Source organism: Equus quagga, chromosome 8 (genome assembly GCF_021613505.1).
Source record: "Equus quagga isolate Etosha38 chromosome 8, UCLA_HA_Equagga_1.0, whole genome shotgun sequence".
NCBI lineage: Eukaryota > Metazoa > Chordata > Mammalia > Perissodactyla > Equidae > Equus > Equus quagga.
Window position 1 is genome coordinate 63,856,852 of NC_060274.1, and position 22,350 is coordinate 63,879,201.

At 38.5% G+C, this 22,350-nt stretch overlaps 1 protein-coding gene across 1 annotated transcript; it reads right to left on the reverse strand.

Annotated features, from left to right (window-relative positions):
- Positions 1 to 1,862: 1,862 nt before the first annotated feature.
- PDK4 (pyruvate dehydrogenase kinase 4) lies at positions 1,863 to 14,409 on the reverse strand. Its single transcript, XM_046670171.1, has 11 exons — positions 14,085 to 14,409; positions 12,945 to 13,086; positions 11,675 to 11,746; positions 10,739 to 10,923; positions 10,484 to 10,570; positions 9,947 to 10,024; positions 8,088 to 8,164; positions 6,199 to 6,297; positions 5,889 to 5,999; positions 5,472 to 5,585; positions 1,863 to 4,077 (listed from the first exon to the last, which is right to left on the reverse strand). The coding sequence occupies exons 1-11, from the start codon at positions 14,212 to 14,214 to the stop codon at positions 3,934 to 3,936; spliced, it is 1,239 nt and encodes a 412-aa protein (XP_046526127.1). The 5' UTR covers positions 14,215 to 14,409; the 3' UTR covers positions 1,863 to 3,933.
- Between the last annotated feature and the right edge of the window lie 7,941 nt (positions 14,410 to 22,350).

Below are 22,350 nucleotides of genomic sequence, written 5' to 3' on the forward strand. Positions count from 1 at the left end.
TTGCTCAAGAAATTTTCTTAGTAGTAATAACTTTTACTTAAACATTATTTAATTTCTTTTGAAATCTGTGATAATTTCCAATGGCCAAAGGCCACCAATATAGAGCAACATTAAGCAAAGATCAGTTGCAATTTAACTGGTTTGGAAAAATATTCCCGAGTTTATGCAATGTTGTAAAACTTCTTAAGTATCAGTTAAAGCATAAAATCTTATAAAATTTGATGTACATTTTATTTAACACAGAGTTCCAATCTGCCATTAATGCAGGAATGGTGTTCTACAGGCAGAAGGTTGTTTATGTGTTTATTCATGTATTTATCTAGGGAGTGTTTATTGAGTGCCTAAGTATCTGTGATGTAAGGTAAAAAGTGAAAAACCCAAAAGAAGGAATGTGTGGACAGAATGCTAATGGAGATAGAATCCTACTGCTCTAAGTATCCATGGTGGGGGCTTAGGGGCTTCTTACATAAGCTCCTGTGAAATTATGAAAGTCCTCAGTTCTTCCACCAAGAGAGACCAAAGTGACCTGGGGATTCCATGTACATTTGCAGTGTGGGTACACAACTAAGTGTAAGCGCAGTACCTTAAAGTGCAGTAGGAGAATAAGGAAATTATTGGCTCACAATGATCTCTCTCTCTGCACATGTCACGTTATTGTAGTGAAGATCAAATACTCTTACTATTTTTATGCAAATTTGAAATTTGGAAGAAATGGTATAAAGATAGTTTTGATGAAAATTCAGCTCACTTTGTTGAACTTGAAAATTGGTATTCTTTGGAGTACACTGACTTGAGTTAAAGATGTATGTGTGCATACATGAAGAATTGTGGGACTTGAAGTTTTGCGGCTTCTGTGAAAACGTAGATGAAGATGATGAGCCTGGGGAGCGCACTAACTCCCCGCCCTCAAAGCAGCTTAATCCATGGAAATTGTACAGCAAAATCTGATGTGTGTGTACGTTCCCACGTGTGTATGCTTGTGTGTGTGTGTGCACGCGCTTCTTTTAGACACATGGTGCAATACCTCCCTAACAGAAGAAATGAACATAGTCAAGTAAAGGAGAGTGTCACTGATGAAGGGCTTTCCTATCGCTTCTTCAGGGCCTAATGCCTTGGGTTGATGGCATTTCTGATTCAAATATGATTATCCTGTCAAGATTTTAGAATTTAATTATGGCAAACTCATTCCACTAATTTTATTTTATTCTAATTTCCCCTTTCTTTCTTCCTTCCTTCTTTCCTCCTTTCTTCCTTCCCTTGCTCCCTTCTTTTTTTTTTATTTGCAAAATCTTGCCCATGAAGGCATTCTGGAGGTGGGCAAAGCATAGTCTAAAGATTAAGTATGATTAAAGTAGTTAAGAAAGACAGTGTGAAGATAGCAAAGATAAAACATGTCACCACTCAATTTGGTAATTTCTATCCAATTATTACTGACACATTTAATCCAGAAGTTGTTTGGGAACCCAAGTTATCTAAGTAATTATTTTGGTACTCTATTTGTTACTCAAATGTAAATACAGTCACTAAGTGAAACTTTAAAGTAAATTTACCCAAAAAATGTAGAGAACATATGCATTGCAAAAATGATTATTGAATATATTTATGCAGATAAACACACATTGTACTATGTGTTATTGAGGCATACATGAAAAGCATAGGACAATCAGAAATTTCTGGACTGCTGTAAAGTACTTATCTGTTATTTGAACATTAAGATTTTAACTTGCTTTCCATCCTTTTAAAAGTCTATACCAAATATGTAGATAAGTTAGACTTGAATGTAAAGGGAAGAAAAATTTTATCTCAAATTCTTCTTAGTACTTTGCCAGTAATTTGAGTAAAGAAGTTTAAAAGACAACGTCTACCATTATAATAAAAAATATTTATTATAAAAATTATCACATTTCTTTGTACATAGCTTGGAGATAAAAACACAATTTATACATTAATAATTTAAATGTGCCTGAACATTCAGTATCTGTCCACTAGAATCCTAAAGCTCTTCACAGATTTTGCAAATACCAATGTAGACGGTTTCTATTTTACAGAACTCCATTTACACAGCTGATGTTATTGAGATACCAACTTTTCTTTTTCTCTAGTGTTTTAAAGATAGTTCACAGTGTTTGGGTTAATTAATTAATCAACTGCTTTAAATCTTTGGTAAATAAAAGTATTTACACGCAAAAAAGTTTAAATTTGAGTAAAAACTGAAAAGTCAAATAACCTATTGCAAATAGTTTTGTGTAATCAATTAATGGATGAGCCAGAGTCCCACCTTCAAGAAAAGTCACTGTCTAGGACTTCTGAAATCCACAACAAGCAATTTGAGGCTTCTCTGGCCACTACCAGAAGCATCACAACACCAGGCCGTGATAAAATTAAACACAAACGTTAAATTCAACATATAGACAGGACTGATTATCCTACAATGCAGACAATTCTAATTTTTTCTGTACTCCCGTCTAATTATTAATTTGAAATAGATGAGTTCATTATCTCACAAAAGCCTATTATCTTGCAAGAGCGAGAGAGTCATTCAAAGAAGACATACCGTTTTGAAAGACACCAATTCATCCTCTTGCCAATAATTTATCCATGAAAATATGGATCATTTCTTGAAGTAATTTGTGGGGAATATAGCAAGATGCCTGCCTTCTGCTTCTCTCCCTCTCTCTACTTCCTTCTTCTTTCATTCCTTCCGCTTTCCTTCTTTTGTTTTCCCATTCCTTCTCTAAGAGTAATGTGCTAGACTGGCCTGTCAACCTGCATATTATTCCTCAACTTCCCAAAAGTTGCATAGACATTACAGCTTTCATTCATCAGCTCTCAATCTCAATGATTCACAAATGAAAGCATCCTGGCATGAAACCTCTTGCTCCCAGGCTGTTTTTCAAAAATACTCCAAGAAGTATTTAAATTCTAATGTTCTTGAGCCACTTGATAATTAGGAATTTTCTTTACAGACATGTTAATGCTGGAGTGTAGCAAATATAATTAAATATATAAAAACACATCTTTTTAAGCCTAGAAAATGGATGCCTTTAGATTACCACCACTGCAAGGTAGAGAAAGGTCCTTTCTACTGAGTTAGGTTTTAAATGCGTGATTTCTTTTCCTAACATTGGTTTTTCCAATTTATAGACAAAACAAGGTGAGAGATATTTTTCTATCATTTTGGCAATTCCTCTCTCCCTACAACCACAACTTTCTGAATTCAGTGCATATTTTAAAATTCACCAAGACTAGGCACCTGGCAATCAGTGTTCACGTATCATGTGAAGTGTGAACAGGAAAAGCAGCATAATAAAGGCACTTTATTTATCAGAAGAGGCTTTCTTCTGAGTTTTTACATAGGCCCAATGCCTTGGCTGCACCTTCGAATAAAACGTTTTGACTCCCTCCTCATTCAAACGGAATGTTCCTTTAATCACCAGCTTTTCCTCCCTAAAGTGCACAGATATATACAGGATGTACATTTCTAACCATATAGTGCAAACCAAGTCCCCATCCTTTGACTGTCGGAAAATACAGCTATACTGACACTTGATATTCAATAAATATCAGTATCTTATGATACCAACCAGAGGCCTAAAATATCAGTCTATTGAAACTGCTACTGTACATCTTCATTTCACTCCTTTTCTCATTCTTTTTGATAAACAAATGGAAAACAGGCTTATTTCTTCTTCAGGATTTGATATAAACTTGAGTTATTCTAAGTTAAAGAATAAAGAGGCAGCCATCTGTAAATCCCGCAATATGCTCTCCTGGGTCATAGAAACGAGCTGTTCCTCTTCTCATCAATGTACTGATCAAGGAGATTTTGCTGCTGTTTGTTTTTGAGGAGACAAAAGTACACACGCAAACATTCAGGAAGCAGCACTGGCATGGACCCACTTTGATCCCTTAAAGTGTCCAGTGTGCCCCTCTTTACATGGCCACTTTTTCCTTCGCCAGGTTCCTTGGTTCCTTGCTTGGGACACACCAGTCGTCAGCCTCACTACTCATCTGATAATGTTTGAAGGCTGATTTGTTAAAGACTGGGAGTTTTTCCACAGACTCAGAAGACAAAGCCTGAAAGAAGAGGAAGAGAAAAAAAATCAAACCAAAGAAATTATTCATGGCATAATTTGTACTTGAAGTGATTACTCAAAATAAACTCAGAGGTTAAGCATTCAAACATTCAAATATATTCTTTTAATTGATTTAGTAATAAGAGCACATCAGAGCCCAAAACATGCTAGGCATTGTGTAAAAGAAAACTAAAAAATAAATATTATCTCCACCCTATAGGGGTTGAAATAGTACACACAGGATTCTAAATTAGGGGACAGAATTTGCATTCAACATTTGCACATGTCCCTTGTTTGGATATTGCTGATACGATGGAGTTGAATAGCAGAGCTGTTCTTTGTATCTTTGCTAAAGAGAGAATCCTAATCTGATACTATTAATGTATTAAAATCTGATATTATAAATCTATAATCTATCAATATTTCTCAATACTTTGAAGACTTTTGCTTATTTAAGAATCGAATACATTAACTATTTCAGATGGTCAAAGGCCATTTGGCAAATTCCTTTGCACAAAATGGGAGTCTAGAAGCTTAATGTTCTAGTTCCTAATATCTGTAAATATATTTTCAGTCAAAATAGTTGACAAATGAATAACAGAATCAGGACAGTGACCTTAACAAATAAACTGAGGCTGTACCAGAAATAAAAAAAAAGATAAAACATGCACCAAATTTTAAAGTTGAAACAGGAAATTCTAAATGGGTTTCCTTTCCCCGGATTTCCAAAAAGGTCAGCTTAAGGTCTTGAGTATCTTGATAGCAGTTATTTTTCTAGGCTAGAATATTATTAGCATATATTCCCCACAAGTTTAAATAAAACAAAAGTACAGCTATTCTCACAGATGCCAAAAGGAGTTGCCTTAAAAAATTCACTGGAGGGCTGGCCCCGTGGCCGAGTGGTTAAGTTCGCGCGCTCTGCTGCAGGCGGCCCAGTGTTTCGTTGGTTCGAATCCTGGGCGCGGACATGACACTGCTCATCAAGCCACGCTGGGGCAGCGTCCCACATACCACAACTAGAAGGACCCACAACGAAGAATATACAACTATGTACCAGGGGGGCTTTGAGGAGAAAAAGGAAAAAATACAATCTTAAAAAAAAAAATAAAAAATAAAAAATTCACTGGAGCTTCTCCTGACTCAGAAACTAATATGCTTCTTGAGAAACAGTTTTGCCACTGGAGGCAGGTAGCCTCGCACCACTTCCTTTCTGGTAAGTTACCATATTAAATATTAAATCGTATATCTACGCACACCATCAGAAAACAGACTGACTTGTGTTCATTATTTGCATTAACTCAGTTTGGGGTATTCGCTGTGGACCATAGAACTCAGGGCTGTAAGAGAAGCAATCTTTCCAGAAATAGGGTTTTTTCTGTTGAATTTAAAGGTTACCTTTAAGTAGATGATAGCGTCTGTTCCATATCCCGACAAAGAGTAGAGATTCAGATCTCCTTGAAAGTACTTGGCATAGAGACGAGAAATTGGCAAGCCATAACCAAAACCAGCCTAGAGGGGAAAGACCAGTTATTGGTAAAGAGGTGGACACGATTGTTGGAATACAAAATATAGGAAGGAGTTATTATTTTCCCTGATACTGATGTCCTAGAACCTAGATAAATATTTTCTGCTTCCATTCAGAGACTCTGTAGAATTGTTTCACCATTTTTAGCTTGCTTTATCATTCTTTCTCACAGCCTCCATGCCCAATTTAACTAAATTGATTAACTTGCCTAAATACTTTCTTGTAATCTTTCCTCTACATTTAGAACTAGGTGGCTGGGATGAATTTAGCTATATAATTGGTCTTACCAAAGGAGCATTCCGGGAATTATCCATCACAGGCGTTGGTGCCGTGGAGTACGTGTAACTAAAGAGGCGGTCAATGATCCTCAGGGGAACACCACCTCCTCTGTCTGAAATCTTAAACAAAAAAACAAGTCATTAGAGCTACATATTAAAAACGATGTGCATTTGTCTACATAAAAATGTCTTTCCTTCATTTAAAAGTCACCTGGTATACATGACTTTGATCTTCTGCTCCAAGCAGAGAGCTTTACTATTACTGACTCTTTTTTAATTCTCTCCAGAAAGACTCGAAAGAAAAACAGAGAATGGTTACCTTAATTGTAAGATCTTCGTTTCCCAAGACAACAATCACCTCAATTGGTGTCAGGGAAGGCCAATTTTCCTGGTGTTCAACTGTTGCCCTCATTGCATTCTAAAGAAAACAAAACCATAGGAATTCAATGGCGGAAGACGGAGGGACAATAAATAACTGTTTTTTATGTTTAAAATCAAAGCAGCACGGAGGGTAATTCAACGTTCCTATTTTTTCAAGTTCGTAGTAAAACAGCTCTGCAAATAGCCATTTATGAATGCGTCATCCAGGATGTATAATGAAAAATATTCATTTACCATGTAATATAGCTCCTGGGAGTAATGTCTAATGGGAAAACAATTCTGCTGGCTGTCAAGTTCTTATCTGTAAGCTTAATTTAAATGTAGAAATTGGTCGTTATAGTCCATTTCCTGGCTCTCTCTTTTCTGTCCTTCTATTACATTTTACATCCAAGCACTAAAGACTATTACATAACAAATGAACAGTGAATCATTGAACCAATTTATTGGCTTTTATAAAATTTGCGGGAAAAGGCTGTTACTATTTAAAAGGATAGCAAATAATTCTAAATTAAATTTCAATTTGCATTTTATTATCATCTTAGCTTTTACCAATGATGGCAAAATAACTCCATGAGTTGGACTATTCAATTAAAAAATAAATCAAATCCACAAAAAAGTATCGTTTGTTCTTTAACAGAGAAGAAAATTCAAACACGTTTTCAGACAACTTGATGAATCTCATACAAAGTTTTGGTTTATTTCACCCATTTTCCTCTCTAACCTTCTTCTGGTAGGTTATCTGCTTTCTGGTTTCTGTATAATATTAAGTACTAATCATTAGCTGAAGTGAAATAAAACAGATCAGATGTTTTTGGTACAATCAATACCTCTTTGCACTACCATTAGAATATGTTAGGAAACAGTAAGTTTTGAGAAAGTTTTATCAGAATTAGAGGTAGATTTCACTTTTTTTACACTTCTCCTCTCCAGTCCAGGAGACTCTTGGGAAGCATCATAAAGTTTCAGGTGTTTTCTATCTTTTGGTGTAAGTGCAGAGTTTTAGTTTGGTCTCAGAGTCCAGGACAGGATTTCATTCTTAGCACCCATGTACCCCAGATCAGTAACATCCACATCCTCTAAGAGCTTGTTAGAAATGCAAATTCTCAGACCTAGAGCATCAAAGTCTCTGGGGAAGAGCCTAAGAATCTGCATTTTAACATGCCTTCCAGGTGATTCTAACGCACACTGAAGTTTGAGAAGCACTGCCCTACAGTCTTGCTACAGAAAAGTGTGGCCTGTGGTCCAGCAGCATCACCTTTTGGCTTATTAGAAATTCAAAATCTCAAGCCCTACTCCTGAACTACTGAATCAGAATTTGCATTTTAACAAAACCCCCAGCTGATACATATGCACATTAAAGCAGATCATTGAAGGAACCTACCTACCGTCCTCCAAGTATATTATAGACTCAGGTTAGGGCCCTGCCACCTACAGTAATTCTGGACTTGAACCTCTGGATTTGGAGTCAGATCTGCCTGTGGGGGTGGAGGTAACAACGCCTCATTGCCTGAAGTATCCGTCCCATGACCTTCCTTAACGAATGCATGAATGACTAGTGCTTTGTTGCACACTTGAAAAATAATGGGAACAGGGAACACTGAGACATCATGAATCGTATTGTGCATTCTCAAATTTGTGTTGATGCTACAAAGAACTGCATGTACCCTTTCAAACATTAACTGTAGCTTCTTTCTGTTAGAAGCACAGAAGTGTGCTTGGGAGAAGATAGTAAGGCTCCTGTTCAGTGGGAAATAATGAAGGAAAATAAAAGTAACCAAGGAACATTTTTTAAAAAAACTAAATTGCAACTATTTTGAAGTGTCATACCTTGAATAGTTCAAAGAGCATATGATGAAGGTGAGAGGGGACGTACACAATGTGAATTGGTTGGCCTGGAAATTTCCCTAGAAAAAATTAAACCCATTTAGAATTGGTAAACAAACATCTCATTAAAATAAACTTCCATATCTATTTGATTAACATTTTTGACTTAAACAGTACTGGAATACCCCTCATCCTCCTCGCTCCAAAATTCTACCCTAGAATCTACCTCTTAAAGAGTGAACGCAACTGGCTGATTTTCAAAATGCTACTACCGTTGCTACCTAGTGCTCTGTGATTAATTTTTGCATTTCTCTACAAATGTACAAACTCAAATGAAGTGGACAAGAAGAGTGCTCTAAATTAGATTAGATGGGTTATTTGTTTCTATTTCCAAAACGTTTGTACTGGACAACTTCAGAGTTAAAATTATATGCATTTTAAGAAGGAAGAAAAAATAAATATAGTGTTTATAGTGTAACATCAAAATTAATGCTAGCTATAACTTTCATATTTTTAATGTATGGGGAAAATACATCTAATTATTCTTGATTTCTATGACCCAAACATTATAGGCTAAACATGCTTAAATTTCACCAAACAGCTAAAGAAAACAGCAACAAAAACCTCATAATACTGTTTGAAAAGAAAAATAAAAGTATTATTCTTTGGTGTCCCAGGCATTGGCCAAGTTTGAATCAGAGAACACAAGGTCTGGCACAATTCCCTCTTTATTTTATCAGAGTTCAAGCAGTCTATCTACAAGTATTATGCAACCACGCTGTTATTGCTTAGAGATGTTTTTCAATCTTTATTTGTACTTCTATTTTAGTTTAACAATTAATTATATTTGCATCTTCCCAATCCATGAGTTAGGCTACTCTCAACTTGAGCAACTTAATTTTAACTTTCATCACCAACAAACATTATTCCTGAATAACTATTACTTGGAATAGATGTTTACTTTGAATTGAAAGGAGAATGTTATTCCAATTGAAGTACACTGTCTTGCTTTGAGACGCAACTGTGGGAGAAGATAAAAACAGTGCCTTGCATTCATCATATAATCACTTCAGTCCATGTGGGAAGACTTCATCTTTTCATACACCCTAGAGTTGAAGCTATTGAAGTACGCTCTGCTTTCAGAACAGTGGTATACACTGACAGTATAATTTTTAAAAACTTTTGGTAAGAACATTTAACATGAAATCTATCCTCTTAAATACTTAAGTGTACAATATAGTATTGTTAACTATAGGCATGATGTTGTACAGCAGATCTCTAGAACTTATTCACCGTGAATAACTGAAATTTTACACTCATTGAATAGCAACTCCTCATTTTCCCCTCCCCCTAGGCTCTGGCAACCACCATTCGAGTCTATGCTTCTATGAGTCTATTTTAGATACCTCATAGAAGAGGAATCACACAATATTTGTCCTTCTGTGACTGGTTTACGTCTTACAGTATAATTTAAGGTATTTTTCTTTCCAGGTCTTATGAGTGACCTCTTAAGGCGGAGAGCTCCGCTACCAAGTGGTTTCTCCTGCTTCTGGCCTCCCTATCCCCTATATTCTGTAGTAAGCAAACTTTCTTTCATTTAAGATATTGGAACTTAGGTGCTCCACTAAATCCCAAATTATTTGTTTAAACCATTCTTCTTTATGAATCGTCATTAGCGACTAAACATGCTCAATTGGAACTTTCCAGTTGAGATAAAGAGAACTTTGGCTTCAAAAAGAAATTGTGTGAAAGTTCAGAAGGGAAAAAAGGAACACAAAAGGTGCTTTGTATTTACAAGAAGCAATCATACTGTGAGAACACTGAATTTTCCATAGATTAAAACATATTAATTTATAGCTTACCATTCACTTGAGTGAGCTTTAATTCTGGAGATGTTAAATAATACTGATCACAAAGCATCTTTGAACACTCAAAGGCATCTGGAATAGAAAATTTTTTTAATAATGATGAAATGAATTTATGCCAAGTAAAATTTTCAAGTGATCTTCAGTGTGTATACTACCCTTAATCTAAAATATTCATTAGAGTACAGGTTTATGAATATGAAAAAAAGCTTTTAAAATATTTTATTGAAGAAAAAGTTAAGACAGTGTTTAAGTTCTAGCTGTAGCAATGGAAATATGCACACTTCAGAGATCAAATACAATATATAAGAATACAGCACATTAGCCGTTGATGTTTGGATTTTTTCTTTAATATTATAAATGAACGCTTAAACCCCTGACTCTCAAAAGCAAAGGACCTTCATGACACTATTTATAAAAATATAAATGGAACACTCTGAATACAAATTCATTCACAAAGTCACCCCAACTATAGATATATCAATCATATAGTGTATATTTTCAATAAGGCAAATGCAGAAATCTAAAAATTACCTCGGACCACTGCTGACACGTCACAGTTTGGATCAATGCTTCCAATGTGGGTTGGGTTTCCTGTCTGTGAGTCACTAAATATAAGAACTGTTGAAAAATAAAAAGAAAAAATACTGTTATAGAAATCACAATAATAATGATTAAAACTACCACTGAGAAAGAACGTGACCCACCGAACAGCGAAACATCTAGTTTGAGTATGGCTTATATTCTATACTCGTGTTTGGATAACACGACCATGATGAGCTAACTTACTGTGCTGGTTCATCAGCATCCGAGTAGAAATACGGTTCATGTAAAATCGATCTAAGAAATACTGAAGATTTTGATTGGTGACTGGGTCAACTGTACAGCCATCTTTATACTCTATGATTCCTTGCGCCATTGTAGGAACTACATTATGGTGTCTGTTTCGAACTTTGATGAGAGTATCTACAAAACTAATACAAAATATGTTTACAGTTAGTGAAAGTTCAAGTAAGTTTCATTCACATACATTCCTTAGATTACTTCAAAGAAGGCCAAAGCTTTTTCTAAGTACCCATTTAAACAAATCAAATGATAAAATGTTTGGATGTAGCCTTATTAAGGATCTCATCAGTCTCTTTGACTATAGTAGAAGAGATCATTTCATAAACAGATTTATTTTCCTTTTAGCTTACATGTTAAAATACCAGCTTTATGACTGGTGTATTCATTCTAGGTGTTCAATAAGCCTTCTCTTTAAAAAAAATAGTAATTAAAAATAATTAAAATTGAAAATGACTCTAGAATGCCATGGTGAAAAAAACTTTCCAAATTTCTTGTCAGATTCAGGAAATATTCTTATTTCTTATTCTTACAGATAGAAACTGTCAGTTACTCTGAAAGGAAATGTTTAGTCTCCAATGCATTAATATGAGGTAATAGTAAATCCTCCTACAAATCTAATCACTGGACCAAATTTACAGTAAAGATAGATTTCCTTAAAAAAAAAGTCCTCTACCCTTGTTCCTACTCAGCATCATTTTTCAATGCCATAATTCATTATCACCTTTAAGAAAGCAACAAGACAGAACTTGTCATTTGTAAGGGGGTAGTTATTTATTATTCAGGGTTGGAGCTCCTTTAATTTAGGTCTAAAAAATATCTTAGGAGTATGTCTGGAAATAGCCAAAGTTTTAGACACTCAGTCTAATTCACAGAACTTACTCTGACAATGCTTTCTGGTCCTCTGGGCTTTTCTCATGGAATTCCACCAAATCCATCAGGCTCTGGATATACCTGCAAAGCAATAGGTGTGCTTTAAGTTTGAAAATGAAATAGTCAGATCCAAGTGGCTGAAAACAGACTGCCTTTTTAAAATGATTTGAAAAGATAAAGCATTATGTTTAAAATGACAAATTTCCTCCAAGACATTTGGAAAACAATATATCTAAAAAAAAGGAAAGATGCAACTTTAACCCTCAACTTTCTAACTTAAAATTTATGTTTAACTATTCCAGAGCAATATTCAGTTTTATTTGGCAAATGTTTTCATTTTTTATAGCAAAAGTATTTAGAAATTTTTAAGAAAGATTTCATATTTCTTTCTACTTCATTCATTCATGTGTGGGTAGAAGTCTCGAAAGCAGCAGTAAAGACTATGGATTGAATATGTGTTTCAGATTGTCATTGTTTAATGGGTGTGGAATGCATATATTTCTTGAATCAATGAACAAAACGCTGTATAGTCAGCAGATTAGGGTGAGGCTCTGGTGCATATCTGCTGCAGTGCATATCCTGGCTCTGTTCTCTGAAAATCTGCTCTTGTGGGTCATCTACCCTCTCTAAGCTTCAGCACCCTTATTTGTTAAATGAGATGATAAAACTGAAACTGAGTGCTGGTTGTGTGCCAGGTACCGTTCTAAGTGCTTTTTTACCTCTTACTTCAGTCACTTACACTCAAATATCCCTTGGAGGCATATACTTTATTCCCCTCAATAAGAGAAGGGGGAATTGAGGCATAGAGTATTGAAGACACTTGCCAAGGATTCCACAGCTAGGAAAAGGCAGAGGCAGGATTTGAACCCACAGCCTGCTCTGTTAATTTGCTTGTTAGTAACAAAAATTAGGGCCTCTCTAAATAGTACTCATTTGTATTGATTTCTAGGGTAGGATTCCTTTTGAAATATGAAACTGTCTTTTATTATTTAAAATACAAAACTAAAATTGCAAGTGTCAATTATTTCTCATATTTCCTCTAGAAGTAAAAATTGTATTGTGAAAGTATGTACTTTTTCAGAGTAAAAAATGTCTGTTTATAGCCTTATAACTGCCCTTATGATGACTGACTCTAAGTTAATAAAACATTCTTTACATCTTTCAAAAGCATTTACTGTTCAGACCACCTGTTTTCCAATTATGTTAATATATTATAAGAATTCATACTCAGATAACTGTCTTGAAACTAGAGACTGGTTTAGAACGCTTCACCACTTACCAGCTTTTAACTAATTGCACTGAAGATGTATTCACTAATGGATCAGGGAGAATATCAATTTCCTTCAGGATATTGGCTAGCCTCACAGGCAATTCTTGTCGCAAAAATGCAAAAGAAGTTCTTTCACATGCGTTTTCGGAACCTGTGATAAATAACATTTATTTAGTTTTTGGAAAAAAAGTATGTCTAAATGACATTTGAATAGAATTACTCATCCAATACTGAACACATGCACATACATTATAAAATTATATTTCACCATCAGTTGGATTACTGCTTATAGATAATTCAGGACTAAGTATTTTCTTCTTCATTGTCTTTTTCTTTCTTTTTTCTTTTAAAGTGACCAATATGAGAATTCTTATTTTCTCTTTTTGAAAAGGATTCACTTCCAAGAAGTCAGAATATCCTACAGCTCTCAGTACTTATAAGAGAGTGCAGAATTCAGTCAACACCACAATGTCAATGAGATAACATCGTTCACAGAGTTCTAGATCTGAAATTGGAGGGGGCATAAGCGAGTGGGATGGGAGCCATGATGTTTCTAGACTAGTGATAAATTACATCACATTTAAATCCTTCAAATTTTCCTTATAAGATTACTACAGAAAGTTTGTAAATATTTTCAGCAGTAATGCAAACATATGGAAAACTATAATGGTAAAGAAACAAAGAAATTTGTTAGGAATGCAGAGATGTACCCTGTGGACGGGTGGAGAGTGGCTAAGGGATAAAACCTTAATTAATTTGAGGCTACTTTATAGCACTAGGAATTTTCTTCAAGAAGTATTATGCCATGAAGGAGGGGACAAAGTTTCTAGTTCATTGTTAAATGGTGACTGAAGGCAAAAAGTATTTTGACCGCATGCTTTGGACAGAAAGAGGAGGAAAGGTGAGCTCAAACCATCCAGCATCAGCGAGGCTGTAAGTGGCCTTGATCTGTTGGCAAAAACTGTCAGAAAGAAGGCAGATCCCAGAAAAGGCAAGGTGCGCTGGCCTCGAGGCCCCAGGGTTCAGCACGAAAGCGGATCTCAGTTGTCTTAAGCCAAGAGCCCAGGCCTCCCTGCACTGGGGCACAAAGTTATGGCAACTCCCCAGCCCCAAACCCCTCACCCCGCCCGGCCCTACGTCCCCGCTCACCGAAGTCCAGCAGCTGCTTCATGGACAGCGGGGACGGGCTGTAGCGCGAGAAATGCTCGACCTCGCGGGGGACGAGGCCGGCGCCGCTCAGCGAGCCGGCGCCACGCATCACGAAGCGGGCCGCCTTCATCTCGATGCCCACGTCTCTGGCAGGGGCTGCGTCTGACTTGAGGGGAGAAAGCCGCGGGGAGCAGAACCTGGGATCGACGAGAGGCGGAGCGCACAGATGTGCTGGCGGGCTCGAGCACCCTGCCCTGCGCTGAGCTTCGGGGGGCCTTCGGGGCGGAGGAGCCCAGCAGTGAGTCGCAGGGGCACTGAATGGCTCTAGAATCAAATTCGCATCTTGCCACCGCCGGCCGCCTCCCGCGGCTTTATCTGTTTCCCCGCACCTCCCCCCCCGCCCCGCCAACTCCGGGGGGGAGGAGTCAGTGGGACGTACAGTCCCGTCCTGAACTTGGGGCCGCGCCAATCAGCTCAGATAAAGAACTGTGGGCCCCTCCCCCGGCCGCGGGCCCCGCGGTGAGGCTTGGCACCAGTGCCCGAGACTGTGAGGTACGGTAAGGAGGTAGGAGGAAGCCAAACCGGACATCTAGAGGTACGTGGGCTCAAGACAAGCCATTTGGGACAGGGCCCGGGATCGCGTGGGCTGGGGTCCCGCCCAGACTCGTCCTTGTTTACGAGTACAGGCTGTTTCAATGTCACGCATTCCCGGCCAGAAACTATTTCCAAGAATCGGGGCTCCGGGATGTAATTGGTCCTTGCTCAGAGCGGGGCTTTTACAGTAACCAATAAGTGCGTCCAAAAGTATGGGTTTCTCTCCCATTGGACAACGAAAGGAGTAAATCGCCCAAAGAGCTCTTCCAGCATTTTCTCCAGGAGAGAACACCACATGTCAGGAACTAGAAGTTCCTTTTGCTGAGACTTGAGGTGCTGCCCAAAATACATTTACCTTTTCTTGTGGTGATAAAAGGCCATCAATTTGTTTCTCTCCAGTAATGTGAATGTGTATTCTCTCCATTAGGTTTAACTCTGTTAATTAAAAATGAAATTTAAAAGGGATCCATTTGTCAGTTTGACTCCCCTTTTTCTCCCTTCAAGTAATTTGCTCACTCTGTTCCCTTTGTACAAAATGTCCTTAATCCAAAGCTTTGCCTAAGACATTCTGTTCTCCCCGTAAATGTCGGGCACAAACTGTGCTGTGGGAGATGTTTCCTGACTGCCTCTGCCTTCTCCTCCTTCCAAGTATGGCTTTTGACACTATGACGTTACAGTGTATTGTAGTTCTTTATGTTCTTATATTGTCCCTCTCTGAGCCCCCTCCTCTGAAAAAGATCAGGGCTGGGACCATGTCTGATGCATGTTGTGATTTATACCCTGCATTGTTGCTGCTCAAGCTTAAAGAGTTGTGGAAACATGGAGGAAAGTTCCAAATTGCATCTCCACTTGGAGATAGGTGGGGTTTTTTTGGAAGAAGATCAGCCCTGAGCTAACATCCACCACCAATCCTCCTCTTTTTGCTGAGGAAGATGGGCCCTGAGCTAACATCCGTGCCCATTTTCCTCTACTTTATATGTGGGACAGTGCCACAGCATGGCTTGCCAAGCGGTGCGTAGGTCCGCACCTGGGATCCCAACTGGGAACCCTGGGCCGCTAAGGTGCAACGTGTGAACTTAACCACTGCGCTACCTGCTGTCCCCTTGGAGATAGGTTTTCGTGCCACTATGATGTACTTGTTTGTACTCTGAATCCTTTATTATTTACATAGCTGTGTATTTGCATAACTCGATGAAGCAAAAACAAAACAAAAAATGTATTCAAGAAGCCAAAAGACAAAATAAAACTCTCTCTCATGAAGCAAGTAAATTTAAGGTAAAAAGCCCTTCTTTTTCCTGGATTACATCCTAAGAACAGAAGTAGCAGTAAAACATACATTTATTTTTCTTACCGTGTGTGTATGATCTGGAATAGGCAAAAATATGTCTTATAAAGAATTATACTCTTTAATTTTCAGAGGAAAGGTGATGGAAATGATGCATTACGGGCAGGTCTAATTTAGGAAAGCCCCATTGAGTGCTGACCTGGCTTACCCAGAACTACTCCCTGTGTGTTGGAGGATGATTAAAGATCAGTTGAAGTCATTTGATGTTCACAGAGATGGCTAAGGGCTGAATGTGAACTGAGGTCACCAAACTTTTTGTCTCCATGTCATCTCATTCAATAATATTTACCAAGTTCCTTTCACAGTACGTTACATTCTTCTATGTCATTTCTCTATGATGGGACCTGTTATAATTGGCAATGATTATGATAGCTGGGCTGGAAAAGCCAGGTCAAGTTGTTTAGCCAGTTGGCTAAGACACTATGTGTTACCATGATTAGAGAGTGACCTAGAAAGAGAGTGACACTTCTACTCTCAGAATGACCACAATCTTGGAGGTGATCTAGTTGCTACAGAAGTAAAGCAAAGGTAATTATTTGAGGGAAATGGGTATGGACAAATCTGTGCATTCATTTGAATAAAGGTAAACCGTGAGAGAGGACTATCAAATGATTCAGTGCTAATGGGTCAGGGAGGGGGGCAGGTACTGAAGTTTGCCCCTTGTACACAATGTTAAACACAGCATCCCTGCTTGAGGCTACTGATTCCTGAAATTTTCATGCGTGCTTACCTAGCATTAAATGAATTCTGTCCAGCTTGCCTGGCAAAATCTAATACCATAAGGCTGCTGGTAGAGCTTTAAGAATGCAAGTCTCACTTTTGTCAGAGGGCTGGGCGTGTCCAATTTGACAAAATGCATCAAGACCCTTAAAGAAATGTCTATTCAATTTTTCCACCTCTAGGGACATATTCCACGGAAGGAGTTTAAAATATACATAACAGGAACTTCAAAAGCAATGATGGAAAGATGAACAAATTTGACTGCAGAATATTTAAAGTTAAAAAATGAACAACACAGTTGGAGAAAATATTTACAAAATGTGTAACAGACAAATGACTATTTAAGAAATAGCTGTTTCTATAGGGAACAAAATACTCATGATCTCTTCCCTCATGGAGATTATAGACTTGTGGGGAAAACAGGCATTACACAAGAAAAGGACAGTAAGCGTATGCATTAAATTAAGACTAGGGCTATGAGGAAAATGCACCTGAAGGATATAATCGTCTGGAACTACCTTAGATACAACTTGCCTAACTCTTACTGAACTTTGTCCTTCTAAATAAGCAAATTGATTGAGCTGCCACTTTTCTGAGTAGTGCTTAAGAGTGCATAAACTACTGAGGGGTAGACTTACATCTCCAACATTCAAAACCTTAGATTTGGTGGGCAAGGAAGGTCTCTCTGAGAAAGTGACTATTAGAAGAAATGGAGCAGCCTTCTTTTGGGAATGAGAAGGGAATATTGGGGAGGAGATTGGGAAAAGCAAGGCCTAAATCTCTATTTGTTTTTTAGAGGGTACTAGGTGCCCAGAGCTGGACTAGACACCTTCGTGGATGCAAAAACATCTTCTCTCAAGTACGTCAGACTAATAGTTGGTGATGGGAAACAATGGTCAATTATTATTTTTTTAATTTACGAGACTTTCATTTAATCCTCAGGGCAAAAAGCTTACAATTAAATGCATGTAAAAACAGTTCATAAGAGAGATTTGATCAATTTGTCATGTGGGTGGTGATAGTTACAGTGCTGAACGGTGGTGATGTTAATGGTGCTCACGGGTATTTGGAGGAAGAGCTATGTTGGGGATTCAGGAATGCTTCCTCTGAGAACTGGCTTTTGCGATGACCTTAAAATGATGAGCAAGATTTTAGCAAATTATTGGTAGACAGTGAGGAAGGATGTCTAAGACTGAGCAAAAATCCAGAAGTAGGAGCGAGGGATATAGTGGAGAAATAATGACTAATTTAGCCTGGAGTACCCGATGGGAGGAGCAAATGGAAGATTAGGGTTATATCATGAAAGCTTTCGATGCTAGTAAGAGGACTTTTAGATTCTTGGAGCAGGCAACATGGAACCGTTGAAGCCATGTTGAAGCTACTATGATGGGTGCTGGGGACATAAAGATGAAAAAGGCATAATCCCTGTCTTCAAAGATGGAAGAAAGACATGTAAATAATCCAAAGAAAAAAGCAGTTAGGAAAGACTTCCTTGGAGGAGGTGACATGTCTGAGTTGTAAAGGTTGAACAAAGGTTCATAGGCAGACAAAGAGGAAAGGTGTTGGGGCAATGGGGAGAGAGCACTGAAAGGGCCATTTTGTTAGTAAGATCTCTAGGCTTTGTCAAAGCCGAGAAGGAAGGCAAAAAAAAGTTCTCTGATGTTCTAAGCCTGTGCTACTGGGTGGGGATGATTTCATTAACAGAAGCAGAGAAGTTAAAAAGAGCCAGAAGAAAATGGTAAGTTGACTGAGGAGGGAACACAAATGATGAGTTTGTGTGAGAACACTTTGAATTAATGAGAAACCACCAGGGAAACAGTCATGGCTGTAATTATGAGTGAAGGGAGGGTGAGAACTCAAGGGCTATTAAGCCATTGCTGGGAAATGAAGCTAGATGGTGAGACTCTCTCCCCACTTTCTTCACACAAGGCCCCCTCTCCTGTTAGCCTACAGCTACATCTCACCTCTGTCCATGCACAACGCTTCCCTCTGGAGCAGCCCTTCTTTTCATTCTTGGCCTCTTTATTCTTATCAAGGCCCCAGTCCTTCCCCTCACTAAAGCAACACCAAAGCAAAAAGGTTTTTTTTTGCACCTGTAGCTCCAATGTTATCCGAAAAAACCAAGTGAATCCTAAAGCTAACACATCTTGACTTTTTGTGGTAAGACAAGAAGAATTTTTGTCTCAGCTTCAAATACAAGTTTAGCATTCTTTTTCCCCCAAGAAATTTCTCAATTGTGTTTCATGTTTGCTTTTAAAAACAAAGCAATAAGGGAAGGTGAGCAAAGGAAATGAAAAATAAGGAAGAAAACCAACGGCGTCATAAACACATAGAAACATGCCTAAACTAATGAGTGAGTAGGAAAGGAAAAAGTAAAAAGATAATTAGACATCATTGTTCTACCATTAGATTGGCAAGTAACAAAAAAGGCTAATAACATCTCATGTTGGCAAGTCCTGGGGAAATGAGCCCTCTACTATACTATTTGTGGGAGTGTAAAATTGGCAAAAATGTTTTGGAAGGCAATTGAAATCCATAAAAATTTTAAGAATAGTTACGTGATGTTTTAGCCATTCCACTTCTAGAAACTTATTCTACAGTTTTGCCAACAGAGAGCCTAAAGATATGTACAAGATTGTTCATTGCAGTATTACCTGTAAGAACAATAATTTGAAAACAAACAGCTTGGGGAAATGAATAAATAACTAATACATGCATGCACTAAAATCCTTGCTGTCAGTTGGAAGGAGTGCAGTTAGCTGACAGCGTCCCACTGCAGCACCTTTGGGATCCACACGGCATTTGAACCAAGGTGATCCTCTTCCCAAGCAGCCCCCAGTGATGGATAAGCATCTGGGGCTAGCTATTTCTCCTCAATGTGAAACTCTGCCAATGGGAATTCTTTGCTCTGAGGACCTCTCCTTGTTGGCTGAGGCTTTGTCAAATTTCAATGTGGTCTGAGGCCGTCCCTGCTCCATTCTGCTTCCCATGCTCCCTTTCCTTTCACAGGTATCATATATGCACCACAGTCTGAAAGCTTTCCCGACCCCATACTGCGTTCTCCCCCTTAGACTCCCACAGGTCATTTCTCAGCCAACCCAGCTGAGAGCTCCAGAGTAAACATTTCCCATTAAAACAGTCCTATGCTGGGCAGAGACAGAGGTCATTTCCCTGGTCCTTGAATGAATAACTGTGATTTACATGCTTGGCAATTGGCATTTAGAATAATCCCACATTAGGTCCTTGGCCTTTGGGGTTAGAGCTGTCACAGTGGGGAAGGCCAAGTATAAGCCTCTGAAACTGCCTCTAAGATAACAATAAAAAGCAATATGGCATCCTGGTGGGAATGATGGAGATCAATTCCATCCTTATACGTATCTCAAGGGTGGTAGTTCCATCATATCTCCATTGAATTCATGGGGAAACTGGATGGTTTCTTGTGAATGACTATAGATTACTATAAATAAATGGAGTAGTATCCCTTATGGAAACTGCTTTGCTGGACGTGGTCTTTTACCTAGAGCAGATTGTTATGGTCCCAGGTATGTGTTATACAGCCACTGATTTAGTAAATGTATGTTTTTGTTTCTACCAAAAAAACCCAAAAACCACCCCAAATCTTCTGCACTCCTGTCTCAGCATTTGCTTACCAGAGGACCTAGACTGACACTGTCTATATGTTAGAATATTGCCCTCTATATTTTATTAATTGTAAAAAGCATGTCACAGACCAATGTGTATACAGTATGGTCCAATTTTTCTTTAAGAAAGAAAGAAAAAGTAAAACTGTTTATGTGAATATGGGTTGATATATGCATGGTAGATTCTGGGAAGGAACACCGCCAAACACTCAATCATAGTGTTTGAGATGTGTGGAGGGAGGAACTCTCACTTCTTATTTTAATACCTCCTTATTATATTCTCCATGGTGCATGGCTCAGTGCTTTATACTAAAGCCGGTAATAGTTCTTGACCAAATGAACAGTGTATACATTGCTCTGGGAAAGGTTGTTCTCTGTCACTTATTTGTCCTTATGTTTTTCCTTGTCCCATGGGATTATGGGATGAAACATCAGTGGATTGAGCCAGCTAGGAACTAGACCACTGCTATTGCTAACTGTGCCACTGATAGTTCCAGTGGTCCTGTGTGACTCCATTTTGCCTGAATGCAAAGGATTGGGAGGGTAAAGTGAAGATAGCGTTTCTAGAAATAAATGCTGAGCAATGAGTGATAATGGTCCAGCCATGGTTATCTTGGCCTACTGCCACTGGATTGAAAGGTTGATCTGGGGCTCTGAAGAACGGTATAATCCTGGACAACTTCAAAAGCCAGGTGGATGAATTATCTAACTCTCTGTCCTCATAGTTCCTTGAACTCCTTGATCCCAGTGACCTTGACACCCATTGCATTTCTGTTACCCACTCCTGTGGCCACTTCGCATGCCTGATTATCAGTCAGGACTATCTTACCTCTGAAAACATGAAGGCTAGTGATTCCCTTCTCCTTGATCCCAACCCACTGTCTCCTCTTTTTCCATTGGCTCATTCCCACTCTCTCTCTAACCCTGTTGTGGCATTCATAAAGATCTTCTGGCCTTGGCTATCCCTTTTGCTAATGATATATCATTCATCTTCTGTTTTCCGTTTCTTCCCTATCCAACCTAGATTCCTTGCTTCCTTACTTCCTTCATTCTCACCTTTATCCCTTTCTTCTTCTTTTGCTGCTCTTACTACTAACCAAGGAACAAGCATCTTTACTTCCCTGTGAGATATTTTTCCTCTGTCTACCATAACACTGCAGGAGATAATAAGTGCTCAGGCCTTTTTGCAGCCTGTGTTCCTGGTGGGATCCCTCTCCCCCAGCTGCCGTAACACATTTAGGTGCAGGAGTGAACAGTGGACATTTGGTTCCACATAGTGCTGCTAAATGGTTCTCTGGATTCTATATTGTACTGTGACCTCAGAGTCTACCTGGACCAGATTTATCATGCCTCAAGTCCTGATTTAACTCAGGTACCACTTGACATTTCTTCCCTTCAGTTCCATCTTTGACTAGTCTCTTCTCCAGGTTGTTTTGTGTGTCCCCTAACCTGACCTAGTCTCTCACTCTTTGCTCTTCTTCCAAACACTTCCATTTTGCCTTCTGGAACTCAGCATTTGTCTTCAAAGTTCCTACATTCCCAATTTCTTCTCTGAATATTCCCTTTATATTCTTGCTACAACTTGAGGACACCATGTCTCAATGCAACCTCTTAAGTGGATGTGGCTTTTCCCTTCAACGCAAAATATTTCATGGCCTGAAGGCGAGATGGGTGTCCTCCTCCTTCCAAACCTTGTTTGTTACCTTTCAGCACTCAAAACATCACTCCTTCATTCTCCTTTACAATCACAGGACCTTTGAAGACAAGGCATCAGACGATACCACCAACTACCTTTGTGGAGAACCTGGCTGCTACCTTGCCAGTATGATTCCTGTCATCATTCTTGTTGGTTTCAACATTACTGTGGATGATCCATCTACACTTTCACCCCTCAATTCATCAATCTCTTTACTTTATTAAAATCTATCTACAGCCCACCTCAGCTAGAACTTGTCTTGACAAATAA